The 14,599-nt window shown below is 43.7% G+C and overlaps 3 protein-coding genes across 3 annotated transcripts in view; 1 reads left to right on the forward strand and 2 right to left on the reverse strand.

The window, feature by feature from the left end:
* Window positions 1-1,367: 1,367 nt before the first annotated feature.
* Window positions 1,368-2,399, reverse strand: gpr12 (G protein-coupled receptor 12; the record flags this gene model as incomplete). The annotated part of the gene is made up of 1 exon (XM_079234388.1): window positions 1,368-2,399. The coding sequence occupies exon 1, from the start codon at window positions 2,391-2,393 to the stop codon at window positions 1,368-1,370; it is 1,026 nt and encodes a 341-aa protein (XP_079090514.1). The 5' UTR covers window positions 2,394-2,399.
* Window positions 2,400-4,267: 1,868 nt separating this feature from the next.
* usp12a (ubiquitin specific peptidase 12a) lies at window positions 4,268-10,934 on the reverse strand. Its single transcript, XM_079233925.1, has 9 exons — window positions 10,869-10,934; window positions 9,793-9,873; window positions 9,481-9,694; window positions 9,014-9,249; window positions 8,625-8,701; window positions 7,388-7,471; window positions 7,079-7,276; window positions 5,204-5,282; window positions 4,268-5,123 (listed from the first exon to the last, which is right to left on the reverse strand). Exons 1-9 carry the CDS (start codon window positions 10,914-10,916, stop codon window positions 5,022-5,024), a joined length of 1,119 nt encoding a protein of 372 aa, XP_079090051.1. The 5' UTR covers window positions 10,917-10,934; the 3' UTR covers window positions 4,268-5,021.
* A 623-nt stretch (window positions 10,935-11,557) lies between these two features.
* Window positions 11,558-14,599, forward strand: part of rpl21 (ribosomal protein L21) — a 3,763-nt gene continuing 721 nt past the window's right edge. Inside the window, exons 1-4 of the mRNA XM_079234614.1 lie at window positions 11,558-11,625; window positions 12,343-12,421; window positions 12,569-12,630; window positions 13,321-13,433. Coding sequence (XP_079090740.1) covers window positions 12,355-12,421; window positions 12,569-12,630; window positions 13,321-13,433 — 242 coding nt within the window. The 5' untranslated portion in view covers window positions 11,558-11,625; window positions 12,343-12,354. The remainder of the gene's footprint in view (window positions 11,626-12,342; window positions 12,422-12,568; window positions 12,631-13,320; window positions 13,434-14,599) is intronic.

Genomic DNA, 14,599 nt, shown 5'->3' on the forward strand with positions numbered 1-14,599 from the left:
TTAGCTCATTCAATGTGATACATGTGAGGTACACTGTAGAAAAACAAAAACATCAGGGTCATGACGACATCAGGGTCACATGGCTTGGAGTTGCCAGTGTGACCTCAAGAGGGAAAGAGGGCATCTGTGCTTGTTGCATGCCGGTTACACTGAAGTCAAGCATGCAGATCAGATATGTGGTGGTTGGTGTTCAAATAAATGGAAATACATTCAGATTTAGAAGATTTCCATCCCAAAATATTTTTTTTCTATTTAAGCTTTTGTCTACAGGTTTGTAGTGATCTGATAATAGACACATTCATGTTATATCCCACATGATTTATTTAGGGATAATTCATTTGATTTTGTGTGTGTTTTAAAAAGTAGGCCTACTTTATAATTCCAATAATTGTTCAGGTTGGTAGGGAATTCTCAATGAAATTATGATTGCACATTATATAACAATTTCCAGACATTCAAAAAGTCTTAAGCAATCTCCATTCAAAAGGTGAAAGAGGAGGGGTATCGGTGGTTACATAATCCGATAGGCTTCTATTCGGGTTGGTGCCTCCTTTATTGATAAAAAAAAAAAATGGAGGCGGGGTTAATGGTGGGATCTCCTGGGGCTTTGTCGCGAGATGAACTAAAACACATTCACACACAAATCCAGAGAGAAAAGAAGACTCATTTGGAGAGGCGCAGGGAAGACGAAACGGCTTGATTTCTTTCTCGACGTCTGTGGAGGACGCGGATCAGAGAGCGCCGGGTCTATTTTTGGCTCTCCGTGGCTGTTTAGCTTTCGACGCACGTTCAGAGTGCAGCAGCAGAGCGTCGGGATGCTGCTCCAGACGAGCTTTATGTGGAAATGCCGGCGTAATCAGCCGTTCCCTTCTCTCCGCCCCGCACACACTCTTTAGTTAATCTGTGCGCTTTTACGCACGCGCGCACAGGGGCGCACACTAATAATCCCTTCCCTATTGGAAGAAAGACAAGCAAGTGTCAACCAAAGTTCCAGTTGCTGTTAACTATATGCACAGTGTATATGCAGCTGCTGCCTCTAACATGTGAAGCACTCAGCGCGCTCTGCAGGACAGAGGAAGGGCGTGGCACGGGCGGGATGCTGCCCGCGCAGTGGCCGCCTTAAGACAGTGAGACACATTGCCCTATGATGAATGTAACAAAGAAAGAAGAAACGCCATCCATCCAGGTGGGCTGTGTAGAACGAAAAAAACTGCCTCTGCCAGTGACACCTCCAGCCAGAACTGAAGCCACAGCCCTCTGCCACTTCCCCTGACCTTCTGGCTGCTGCTCTCTTTGACACCAGTCAGATCCAGTGAGGAGCAGAGCTGACTCACGGCGCTTCTCTCTTCCCACCTGGGTCTGTTTGGTCAGACGTCACTCGGGGTCCGTGCACGATGGGCCACGCTGGCAGGAATACAGCCGCAGCACACCAGCCACAGCGCCTTCTGGATCTCCTGGTTCCTGAAGGCGTAGATGACCGGGTTGATGACGGAGTTGTAGGTGGCAGGCACCAGCGTGGCGTAGGTGTAGAGGGGAGGGTAGGTGTAGTCCGCAATGAGAGAGTAGACAGTGAATGGCATCCAGCAGGCGGCAAAGGTACCCAGAATGATGGCCAGCGTGGACACGCCCTTCCGCGTTGTGACGTAGTGGGGCGTGGCCGCCAGGAAGTGGTGCTGCAGGGCGATCTGGTGAGCGTGGCGCATCACAATCTTGCAGATCTGGACATAGAGTTGCAGCATGAGGCCGAACAGCAGCAGGAAGGAAACGGACAGCACGGCGATGTTGTTCTTTGTGAGTGGTCGCACCACGCTGCATGTAGACTCCTCCGCCAGGCAGTTGACCCCTGTGACCGGCAGCAGGCCCAGACACAGGGACAGGCCCCACAGGAGCACGAGCATGGTGTAGGTGAAGACCGCTGTCCGCTCTGAGTTGTAGGTGAGGGCATAGTACAGCGACAGGTAGCGGTCAATAGTGATGGCCAGCAGGCTGAAGACGGAGGCGGAGAAGGAGGCCACCACCAGGCCCACGGTCAGCAACTGGGCCGACTCGGAGCGAAGCAAGTAGGCACAGGTGAAGTGAAGTACCAGGCCCAGGCCGGCCAGGAGGTCGGCCAGTGCCAGGCTTCCAATCAGCAGGAACATGGGAGCTCTGAGCGCCGGGTTCTGCCAGATCACCAGCACCACCAGGGCGTTCTCACAGGCTATCAGAGTCCCCGATGTGCACAGCACAATGTCCCAGGGGTTGATCAGCAGGGGCATCTGGCTAGGGGTGAGGGAGTCCGATGGAAACGTCCCCAGGCCGGTGCTGTTGTCCATCGGTCCCCCGCCTCCGCTGGCCCATGCTGTGGGGTCAGGGGTCAGCCAGCTGGGGGTGACCGGTGGCTCTTCACTCATTGTAGCTCCCGTCTGAATTAGAACACAAACAAGCAACCTGTTATATCTTAGTTGGATATAAAAGTATTAAGCAAACCAATGAGGACCACACATAACTTTATTCACCCTTATTGTGTGTTTTTTGGTTCATCTTTTTAGCTTTGCAATTACATGCACTGACGACATAAACAGGACTGTTTCCCTCCTGCCACCACCCCACCTTTGTGCCCGCCACTGGGTTTGTGTTGACTTTAAGACACCAGAGTTACTCATTCCACAACTGACAAGATCATATTCTCAGCCCGTGGTGTATGTTGGCCTGTGAATGCCCATTATGCAGGAGAAATAGAAAAACAACCTTGAACTACAGCAAAACAAGTCTTTTTAAATCTGGTTCACCCTCTTATAAAATATTAAAACCTCGCTCAGCGGTAGAAATTTACATTTGAGCTTCCAGACTGGTAATGCATTTTCCTCTGGGAATTAGTGACTGTTTCACAGACCCATAGGGTACAGCTCATGAGTCGCCTAATTTATGAACAAGGGAAATAAAAGGAGATAATAGAAAACCCAAAGCAGGCTTTTTTGCAAATTTCAGGCCACATTTCAAAAGATATCAATACACCGGTACCGGTAATAATTCCGCTGCTGTCGGAGCCCAAGTGCCCTTTTACAAAGCAGAAGATATAGAATAGATAGATGGTTACTTTATTAATGATTATCATCTTTTTCCTACAGCAGCATTTCATTTATACAGCCTTATAACTCACGCTGGTGGCCATATGGTGCTGCTTTACCCTCTCTGCACCTTGCATCAGAGGAACACAGCGGCTGCTCCACGTCAGCAGAAGGATGGTGGAGAAAGCAAAAAAAAAAAACGGGCTATATTTTTTCCCCATGCTCAATAATCCCATTCCAGCCTACCTTGACTCTGTGAGGTGAGACTTCCCGTCTAGATGGAAAACCGACAGCCTTGTATCGCCATGCTATCGAGAAGGATGGTGCAGCGCCGGCGGACAGAGACGCAGCCCGGAGATGATGAAGAGGGGCGGGGGAGGGATGCTGGTCCTCTCTGCCTGAACGCGGGGAGGATGGAAGAATAAGAAAAGAGCGCGGAGCGGCTCTGCCGGTGACGGCGTATCGCCGTGGACTGCGGCTGTGCAGAGAGCAGCGGCGGAAGAGAGGAAGAGGTGTCGATGATGAAGGAGGAGTCCCATGGGCCAGACCACCAAAGACCGGTTGAACTCCGTTAAGGAGCTGAATGTCTAGTCATTTGCGGTCTCAAGGACAAAGACAGGTGTGCGGAGTGTCCAGGTATTTAGGGGTTTGTGCGTGCACGTGCCTGTAGTCCCTTATTGAGTCAAACGTGCTTTCTTTGAACTGGCCTGTTGCAACATGTGTCTCTCGCGTGTTGCAACTCGTCCCGGCTCACATGAACAAAACTGGACAATGCATTTGAACTAGTTTCAGTACATTTTGTGCCAGTCTCAAGTTTCAGATATGGAGACGCAAAGGCTCTTTCCTCCTGCGACGCCCTTCTATTCTGGTCCTGTCTGAGCTATTCACAGCAACCCTGATGTGTGTCACCAGCCCCCCCTTCTCTATCTGCTCTGTCCTCCATCTTCTCTGCCTCATCTCTCCATCCTTACAGCACCGCCTCAGAGAGACCTTTACCTCTGAGGAACTGATGAGGGACTTGTTGGAGTGTTAACGACGATTGTGTGCATTTTTACAAAGCACCTTCTTTATGTGTCTGAACGGATTAAAAATAGCTCCTGTTGCAGCAGGAGAGCAGGGCTACACCGCCGAGAGGCGACGTTGAGCCCCGATGAGTCATCAGTGCGCACCTGTAGGACACAGAAAGGAGAGCACACCCTGCATCAATCTTACTGGCTTTATTTCGTTTTCTTTAAAACAGAAAATAATCGCTTTACAACAGGCCTTCTCAAGCAAACCCTCACATTAAACTTGCCAACACCTACAAAACGGTATCAAAAGTGCACCATAGTGTTAATACATCTTCTCAAGGTCTAACAATTTCCAATGATAATATTATCTTCTTGTTATTTTTATACAAATACCATTCTGTACACTGTAGAAATACACAACCCGGTGGGTCCCATAAGTGGGACGCTCACCCCCCCACCCATCCCCCATTACGTCTGATCAAAAACATGATTCACTCTCTGTAAATCCCAGTGCAGAATAACAGTGTGGGGGGCGAAGACACCGGGCCGATGTTACATAATATGAATTATTAAATACCCATTCAACCCCACACCCAAGGAAAAATCTAATATGTCACTCATACGACCAACCAATATCTGTACAACCCTCATTCAACGTCTCGTTGTTTAAAAACAATCTTAACACAGTTTTCATTCATTATCGTCTCATTGTCCAGACAGCATCAGCGTTCAGTCGGAGTGAAGGGGACGAGGTGGAGAGCAAGGACATGAGGGGCGGGGGAGAAACTTCCACGGCTGAGCTGCAGCGCTGAGCGTGTAAAAGCACAATAACTAAATACAGCTGTACGGGCAGGTGTGACACCATGCGGGCTGCTGTGGCGTGTTTATAGTCCGCTGCTCCTCATGAAGAGGGAACAGAGCATTTCTTCTTGTTTCTGTGGCTAAAGACGGGGCTCCACGTTTAGTCTCTGGACTGGTAGAAGAGGATGTAGCCCGACTCAGAGTTCTTGGAGATTTCAGAGGTGAGACCGTAGAATTCTTCTATGGCCTGCGCATCAATTTTCTACAAGAACAGAAAGACGAGGGTTAAAAACCACAAGTGTGAATACTAAATAAAATGTAAATACAAATTAACCTACTTACCTCTACAATATCATCATCAAACAGCAGCCAGAAGTCATGACTTTTCACAATGGCAATGTAGTGACCCCTGTTTGGCCCACTAAAAAGAAACAGAACACTTTATTAGAGGGAACATTAACTACTGTGACAATATTAAGCTTGTTCAAGCTGCTCTCCATGACCCAATGCATGATGGGAAATGCCTGTTTATTTTGCAGAAAATCCTATTATTCTATAGTTATAGTATTATAATATTTAATGCTCGATTGTTGGCTATTAGTCTTGTGTTGAGCAATGAAGGTTTAATCTAAAAACATATGTGCAATTGATAAAGCATATTTATACAACACATCAAATTGAGCAGCAAAGTGTTTGCAAGCAGAAACAAAGAACGGCATACATTTCCACATACATATACAAATGCATGTGAATAAAGCGGAACGAGGTCTGAACATACAAGTAGCTTACAGATGGGAAATAACAGGATGTAACCGTTTCTTTGACTTCCTGTTTATTCTTTAAAAGGCGGCTGAAAACTGTCCGATTTGACCGCAGTTTCTTTTCTTCTCCACGCCCGGTGCTGCTGCTGCGCTCGCCTACTTTCCAGACGAGCAGCAGTTCATCTCGAACGAGCCGAATACTTGGACTCACTCACACAGGTGCCTGATTAGACTCCTTTGCAGGACGGTCAAAGAGTGCAAACACCACGTTTGATTGACATTCCTCTGACCGTCCTATTAGGAGGAAACAGACAGAATGTACGGGCCTCTAATGAAAGACAAGTCTGTGCAGCTGTGAACAAAAACATGTCACATGGTCAGCATGGAATGACCCGTACGAGGCTGAAGCTCAGGCGCAGAAACTCACTGAACCTGACAGACACACTGGAGCTGGTCAACGGCGACAAACAACAATTTTGAACTTTTGTTTAAAAACGGATTTACCCGTGTTACTATGACTTCCTAATCTTTACATTAAAGTAATCAGCTTTCTATAGTAGACAGCTTTTACTTAAAAATAAAAAGGAATAAACAGGCTACATTCAACACAAATGGGAATGACATGCAACAAAGGATGTTGCAACTACGTCGTCATTGAAGCCCTAAAAGAAATATAAACACAGAGCAACAAAGAGACATACCTTATTGTAGTTATTTTTTAGATTGATGAATACATTATAAACTGATCACCAAGTGTTAAATGTTGTGCGACAACTGTATTCTGAAAAGCATATTTTCATAAAGCCTGTCTCCAGATACCTGTAACATTAAAGGAGTCTCAAGCTATGATGGTGGTTACGGGGAGAAATTAGTTCATTTCACTCAGTTGAAGCAGTATTCAATATACTGTTTTAGTTCAGCACTATCATGACACTATAACTGAAATCCCTGATGATGTGTGGCCTCAAACCATGACATCAATTTCATTATATGCCTCCCTGCTCTGAAAATAACGCTGTTAAAAAGAGAGCTGAGACGAAAGGGAGAAGAGAAGCTTCAGACAGATAACCTACACCTGAAGGACTCCTGACTCATTTGTTGAACTCCAAATAAGTTTAGTAAATTATATCTATTTGTGAAGGGCGGGAGTCAGTTTAAGCACGCACTGTGTGAAAAGCAGGGAAACACCTTGTATAAACACAGACAGACAAAGGACCCACTCACACTGGGTCAAAACCGGCGCTGGCAAAAAGTGCAGCACAGCTGAACAAAGCTGGATGAGGGTTTGTGTTTTCTCCCACTAGATGTGATTTAGATTGTAATGCACCTTCATTCTTGTGCCAATGGGTTCATATGCATTTTATTATTAGAACAATAGATTCTCTGCCTGTCTCTGGTTGCTGTGGAGAAGGTTATAAAAAGGTGTAGTATTCTGGCTGTGTGATCACCTACACACCTCCCACAATGCACCACCACAGCGACCAGGTCGTAGAGCCTCTCAGGATTAGTGGCGTCCCCAGAGGTGTTGAAGAGGCGGAGCTCCAGAGGGAAGACGACGCGATAGGACAGCTTGGTGTAGCGCTGCAGCTGCTCCATGTACTTAAAGCGCTTCAGGTGCAAAGCCAAGATCATTGGCAGCTTCTTAACACGCATCCTACATCAGAAACATTACAGAGTCAGACACAATATCTACATTTCCAACCACACAGAAATGCAGTACCAATCACCTAAAAAGCAGAATTTAAGAATAAACCTGTATACTGACCTCTTGTGTGCCTCCTGCTTGCTTCTACATTCTTCACAGTAGTATTTGTACTCACTGCACAGCGTCTCTGTGTTACTGAAACCCCTGAGAGGAGCCACAAAGACATGATTAGTCAATGAAAAATCTGAGGCCCACATCAACGAATTAATTATTCAATTTCAAAAAGCTGCATTCTCCTCGTACAGTTTGGTAAAGGACACACAGTGTAGTTTTCTCTACACTCTCTTCTCTTTGTTGTTTGATTAAAGCAGCGGGTCTACATGGCTCCATTTTTGCCAACATCCCAAAAATCCTTTCAACTGCTCTCAAGTCAGTGTAAAGTTAAACCACCAAGAATTTGAAATGTTATCCTTTTACTTTGTTATAGTAATTTAGATTGATTTTTCTTTAATAAAAACATAATTCAAATGATTGTATTTTTATTTATTAAAACGGATCTTGTCATTAGTAGCTTTATGATGCATTGTAAGCTGCTTTGAGCTTGTGTAAACGGGTCATAATTCCTTCCTAATTACAGATTCTAAATGGTAACTAACGCAGTGTTGTCTGCCAATAGTCAATTGGCGGACAACACTGCGATGGTTACAGTTAGATTCTGTAATTAATCCGCGCTTCAAATGCGTGCCGAACCGTGAGGGGAAATCCGTACGGATGACAGATCAACAATGGTCCGTTACACCACCATTCATAAAAAAGAACAGCAGCCTCAAACATCACAAAAGATATAAAAACATTCCAACCATATCACAGAGTGCAACCTCCAAAGATGTGACTACTTTGTAAATTTCATTCTTAAAATAAGTAAAAGCATCAATGCCATTCAACAGTGACTAGTTATGTAATGCTAGTAAACATTTGCCAATTTCTTTATTGATTAAAATGGTTGGCTACAACATTTTTGAATTAAATTCTTAAGAACTGCATTTTCATCACAGATTTATCTGATTTTCTTCATGAATCATCAGTGAAACATGTCCATTACAATGTTCCTGAGCTCAAGGTGAGGTCTTGAAATAGTTTCTTTTTTTGTCTAACCAACAGTCCAAAACCCAAAACCATTTCCTTTATTATAATGTTAGATGAAAAAATTAAGCACTTTGGAAAAGCTGGAATCATCAAATATTTTACATTTCTGCTTGAAATACTGTTTTCTTTAATTATAAGAGTTGCCAATTCATTTTCTGTCAATCAACCACTATTTCAGCTTCAGCTCTGCTTCTACATGTTGTTAATTTACCTGAGGCAGTGCGTGATGGAGGTATTCTGTTCTACATCCACAGAAAGGTCCAGAAAATCCTCATCTTTGCTGCTTATCTGAAGAGAGAAAAAAAGGACAAACATAAACTAAAAGCAACTAAACTCAAATACTGTCGTATAAGTTTGAAATAAAATAATGTATTCTATTGTATTTGCCTTAAACGTTGTTTTCACTTACACTGACAAACAACTTAAGCTTTTCTCTATCATTGTGCTAAGGAGCTTCATGTGTGCATGTTATCTAATCCCTCAGCAGCAGCACCGTTTGAGTTGAAAACATGTTTAAACAAGACTCTGGTGACACAGTAGAAGACATTTGGTGGAGGCCACTAAAACCTCCCCCTCATGAAAACAGCAGAGGCCTCTTACCGTTTCACAGGTAAGGCAGCGTGTCTCATTGGTCAGAGTGCCTTGGAAGATCTCATGGACCCAGGTTGGAGCGGGTGTGGCATTGCTGTTGTTGTTCTGAGAGTCCAACGTGCCGTTGGCAAGGCGGCCGTTGGTCTTATCCTGCTTTCTCTCCTCCTGAAGCAAATCTGCGATGGTGTTGAGCAGGTAGTTCAGGAATTCATGGGCATCCTGCTGCATGTAATTGTCAAACAGCTCTGAGGAGGAAAGTGCAGAGAGAGAGACTTTAGAGTTCCAATTAAGCTATTTTACATGTTGAGCAGGTACTTCAAGGTCTTTTGGTGTTTTCAAGGTCTGCAGGATTCAGCAGACAACAAGGTGAAACTAAATGATAATTCAATTAAAACAGCTTTTAACTGTAGATTTGTCACTCTGATATTGCTTTTTGGATCACACCAATCTCCCTAAATGTATCAGTTTCCTCTCACCATTCTCTTTGCGAAGCCGTGTGATGAACTTCTTGGGTGGTATGACGCCCACTTTCCTCTTTTGGTTGGCAATACTGTGAAACAGGTCGGCCAGGCAGGTAAGCAGGTTCTCCTTTCGCCGTGGCTGACTGCGGTAAGCCAAGATCTTCTCCCGAAACGGTCGGCAGAAGTACAGCGCCTGCAGCACCGAGTTGCAGTAGCAGGTGTTTCCAAACTAAAATCACAGATGGAATGCAGTCGAATCAGTTTGCGCACACGTCAGGTGGAGATGTATACATAACAGTGAATCTGCACAGTGCATCCTTCACATACATTGACCAGGCCAAAGTAGTGCTCATTGACCGGAAACTGCTCAGATCCAATCTCTTTCTCCAGAGCAGAGGCATTGGCGCCCTGTAAATGCAGATAATACAATAAATAAATAAAAATACTTATTTTCATAAGACAAGACATATTTTAATTACGATGACAGAAACACATCAGCGCCACTACTGAATCAGTTAATAATTGCCAAATGACATGGCAGTAGACATTTCCATGGAATTAGTCCCATAAAAAAAAAAAAAAACTCCCAAGACATTCTCCCCACCCACCTACCTCCACGCTGCCTTTTTATGCGATTATTGCTAAAAACATCATCTTCACCCTACAGTAAAATCGGGCTCATCCAAAAAGGATTTAAATGTAGAGCTCGGTTGATTTTTTTTTTTTTTAAGTTAGCACAGAACTCGGCGGGGAATGCTCGCGAAACACAAAAAAAGGAAGAATACAGTGCCATGCAATATGTAGACAGTGACAAACTGTCGACACGGACCTGGTGTCCACAACTGCGCAGCTAATGTTAAACCATGTCGTCATTGCTTGCGTTATTATCTGGTAGTGAAGGCCAACACGTCAACTTGATTTTTTTCTCTCCCACGGCTTCTCTACCGTTAAGGTACACATACTGCAGATAGTCCATTCTCAATCAATTATCCGCCGGTGATCCAGGTGTTACCGTGGTGCAGCACTGGTTTAGCTTCGCGTTAGCTCGTCACCTCAACGTTAGCTCGCTAGCTGCGGACCCGAGCTGCAGCAGGTGCACTGTCACTGTCCGCGAAGAGGCTGGGACAAATATTAACCAAATAAATAATAAATGTTGGAGTTGGAAAACAAATCTATACTCAAGAACGTCCATATACTGCCGTGAGCGAAAAGCCCAGGCCGGAGAAAGCAGTGGGTGTCTGCTCGCTTTGCTATGGTCGGAAATATGCTTGGCTAGCACCGACATCAAAATTAATTGCTAATATTTTAAATAACACGGTTTAAAGGGAAGTCACAGAGCAGCAACGGCTTCCATGTCAGCTTGTAGTCGGAGTAATGCCGGTTTGAGACTAACGCGCACTCACCATGGTACAAAAAGAGGCAAATTTGGAGACTGTCATTAGGATTTCCATTCGGCTAGCGCCATCTTCAACCACCGCCGCGCGCTGACAAGACTGGGCTGTTCCCTTTCCTCGTGAGTGGAGGCAGGCGATGCTGTTGCGTTCGCGACGAAGAGGTCCAGCAGCTGAAGAAGACGAGCATTCCCTATCTGTTGTTTCCGGTGTCGTGTATTCACGGCGGTTCAGCGAACAGTAAAGCGGTTCGCTTTTGTTTTGGGTTATATGGTGTCACACGTTCAGACACTCGTAACTTTATAAGAAAAGCTCAAGGAAGTATTGTACAAATATTTGATACAGTAACGTAATCTATGCGTAACTTTAAAAAAAGAACGCTTCACCTTGCGGACGCTTTGCGCATGCGCATTATGAACAGCAGTGAACAGCAATTTTTATTTTAATTACTTTTCTGCTGATTGTATTTTCTGCAGCCTGGTCATATTTAATAATTTCTTGTCACTTAGTACACTAAACTCTAAAATCCCATAAACGTTACAAGATCATAACCACAGACCGTCTGAGCAGTTTGCTTACTGAAACAGCGGCAGATATTACATCGTAATTCGTGAACGAGCGGACCGCTTTTCATTCCTTCAGCGTCACACGTATTTTAGTTCAGGCGATATCTCGGCCTGCCCTACAGGCTCGGGACGTTTTACTAGGCGGAGTTTGGGGTCTTTCAATCTCTCTTTCCGCCGCACCCGCCATCTTGTAGAGACCGGGGGTAAGTTCCTCTCTCTGTTAAATGTTCATTTCTACCTTATTACCATACAATTCGTACATTGTTAGTTTACATATATGTCCTGTATCTTATTTTACATTTTAGTGGGTTAGCAACGCGTGACTAAACGTTGCATCGAGGGACATTTTCCGTTAAAAGTGAGCAGGACCAGCAGCGTGGCTCTCCATGCGGGCCTGACGGGCAGCAAGACGTTTAGCATACACAGTATTTTCTTGTTGCACCCGCTGTAACGCGCATAACGCGGCATTTCTCGTGGATAATCGACGGTTTTCGACGAAACTGTAACATTGCAAAAACGGTGCTGCCTAGTGGGAGAGCGCTTGACGTGTACCTCGATGCTATCGTTACAGAAGTTTTATCTTCTCGTCAGTCATTGCAACTAGCTTTGTTATGTGTTGAATCAAATTGATACACTATCCCTTATGTTCGTGTGATGGGGATGAACTTTTCCATTTGTGCTCTTCACTTGGATCAGCTGTTTTAAACACTGAGCTCATTTTAGTTGTGACAGCTAACTTATCTCAGGTGATATGGGTCTTACCTTTTAGTCTTATCGCTTTATGACCGTCTCCATTGTGTGGTGCATTGAGACGAAATCATGTAGATATTATAATGGATAAATGCCATTTTTCATCTGTTGAACAAATTAAGAAAACCTGATGGCTCTATTGTGACTAACTCAAGTGTATTTTCTCTCAGTAATCAGGCATCATGACGAACACCAGAGGCAAGAGGAGGGGGACCCGGTACATGTTCAGCAGACAATTCCGCAAGCATGGTGAGTATTTCATATATACTATACTATATCGAACCACATTTTGAATGCAATCCCCTTTTTATTTATTACATGGAGGAAATGTGGTATTTAAAGTCACTGACAACTCTTTAGCTAAATATTAATTTATTGGTTGAATTTGCTTCACAGGCCCAATTCCCCTGTCTACATACATGCGCATCTACAAGAAGGGCGACATTGTTGATATCAAGGTAAGTCACAGTACGTTTTTTGGCAAGTGTCATTGGTCAAATTCAGACCTTTTGTGTAAACAGGTTTAAGTCACCAACTGGTGAACATGCAAACATAGAATAACAATGGGTTATTGTGGTCCACCTGAAAGAGAGACCGCACTAATTTGATAGTTCCAGCAACTTTGATCTCATGCTTAGGTTGGCTACTATATTTTCAGTAATTTATGAATACAGTTTCAGTTGTTTGCAGATTGCAACCAATTGAAACTTCTCCCGTGTGCCAAGCGTCGAGGAGAACTATGGTGGCTGAACTCAAATGTTCGGTTTGTCTGTTCAGGGTTACTGTAGAAACATGGCAGTCGGCTCTGTGTAGAGGAAACAAAACAGATTCTTATTTTCACGTGATTATCAACTAAAGAAAACGTACATTATAAGATATCTGCCAATAGATTCACCTAAATGTTACAGTTTTTTTTTTCTAAGATTTGGCATTACAATAGAAGTCTCGAAGAAGGAACATGTATCTCAGGTGCAGCAGACTGAAGGGAAAGAAGTACAGAAATGCTCTGAATGAGAGCTAAGTTTGTTATTGAGACAGTTTTACATACACTCACTGGAACTTTCAAAACACTTTTTAGTTCCATACTGTGGCAACTAATGGTCACTTTGTTTCTGAATAATACATGTGATTTGCTATTTTCTTTTCAGGGCACAGGTACCATCCAGAAAGGAATGCCTCACAAGTGCTACCATGGCAAGACGGGACGTGTCTACAATGTAACCCAACATGCTGTCGGCGTTATCGTCAACAAGCAGGTTAAGTAAGTAGGAAGTGATTTTTGTTTTATGACACACCAATCATACCTATGTAACTTTGAGCTTGAACACACCAAATGACTTAAAACTCACTCAGACTAACAAACAATTATTTAAAGAAGATTACAAGGATCGTGATTTGTTGACCAGTTCTTCATTGTTGAAGCCCGATAAACGGTGGTAAAGTTGGGCGACATGACTGAAATTTAGCCTGTATCTTGTCAAAACCAGGAGACAGCAAATGTATTATGAATATTAAAAAAAAACGATTTACAGGATGGGTCATATACACAAAGACCAAACTCCTAATTATACATGCACATCTTGGTCTGAATCACTTGCGTGTACGGATTATTATATAATGTTATAATAACCAAGGATAGTGTCTAACAGTCATACCTATCGGAAATATACCACTATACATCAAGTTATCTGGATTGTGCATGGCTTCTCTATAGATTATTTTATTCACCTGTTAATCGTTAAATGACGTACAATTTAATATTATACCATAAGCTGCCACAAACCAAACTGTTAATGCAATTATGTACCAAACTACCGGGTTTTTTAGTCTTTGGTGTGTTCTTGCTCAAACTCTTAATCTAGAACAGCAGTTCTCAAAGTGTGGGCAAGACAAGTGCGGCCAAGCGTTACTGGGGAATTATATCATGTTTTGACGTTCTTTTCCCTGGTGGAACAGTTAACAAATTTAGCAAACGGCTGTTGTGATATCCAGACAGTCTGTAGGTTCACAGAACGAACAGATATTTGACCGGGAAGAAAAGCAGTCAATGCGCCGAGACAACATGTTCAGCTGATGGTAATCAAAAGAAAATATGACTAACTATGGCTGTTCCAAAAAGTTGGGAGCTTTATTCATAATTTGACATTAAATTATAGTTTATTATTAACAACTTACAGAAACGTTACCGTCCCACTTCTCTTTCTCTCAAACACTCACACACTTGGTGAAAACCTCTTCTAAAAGAGAAATGACAGAACATGTTTGAGAACCACTGATCTAGAGAGAGGGATTTAACCCCATCTTCACTTTACCGCAAGGATTCTTCATGTCCTCAGTGGTCATTCACATGGGGGAAAGTAATCATCCTTAAGCACCCCAGTCTAACTCCGGTTGGAACTGGGGGTGTTTTGAGGAGACAGCAGAGAC

Source organism: Taurulus bubalis, assembly GCF_910589615.1.
Source record: "Taurulus bubalis genome assembly, chromosome: 18".
Classification (NCBI taxonomy): Eukaryota; Metazoa; Chordata; class Actinopteri; order Perciformes; family Cottidae; genus Taurulus; species Taurulus bubalis.

Excerpts from the sequence above, each read along its gene's own strand:
- usp12a (XM_079233925.1), bottom strand. The coding sequence starts at position 10,916 with ATGGAAATCCTAATGACAGTCTCCAAATTTGCCTCTTTTTGTACCATG. Across the intron at positions 9,874-10,868 it reads TTGCCTCTTTTTGTACCATG|GGCGCCAATGCCTCTGCTCT; the intron begins GTGAGTGCGCGT and ends CTGCATTTACAG. Across the intron at positions 8,702-9,013 it reads GCTGCCTTACCTGTGAAACG|ATAAGCAGCAAAGATGAGGA; the intron begins GTAAGAGGCCTC and ends TTCTCTCTTCAG.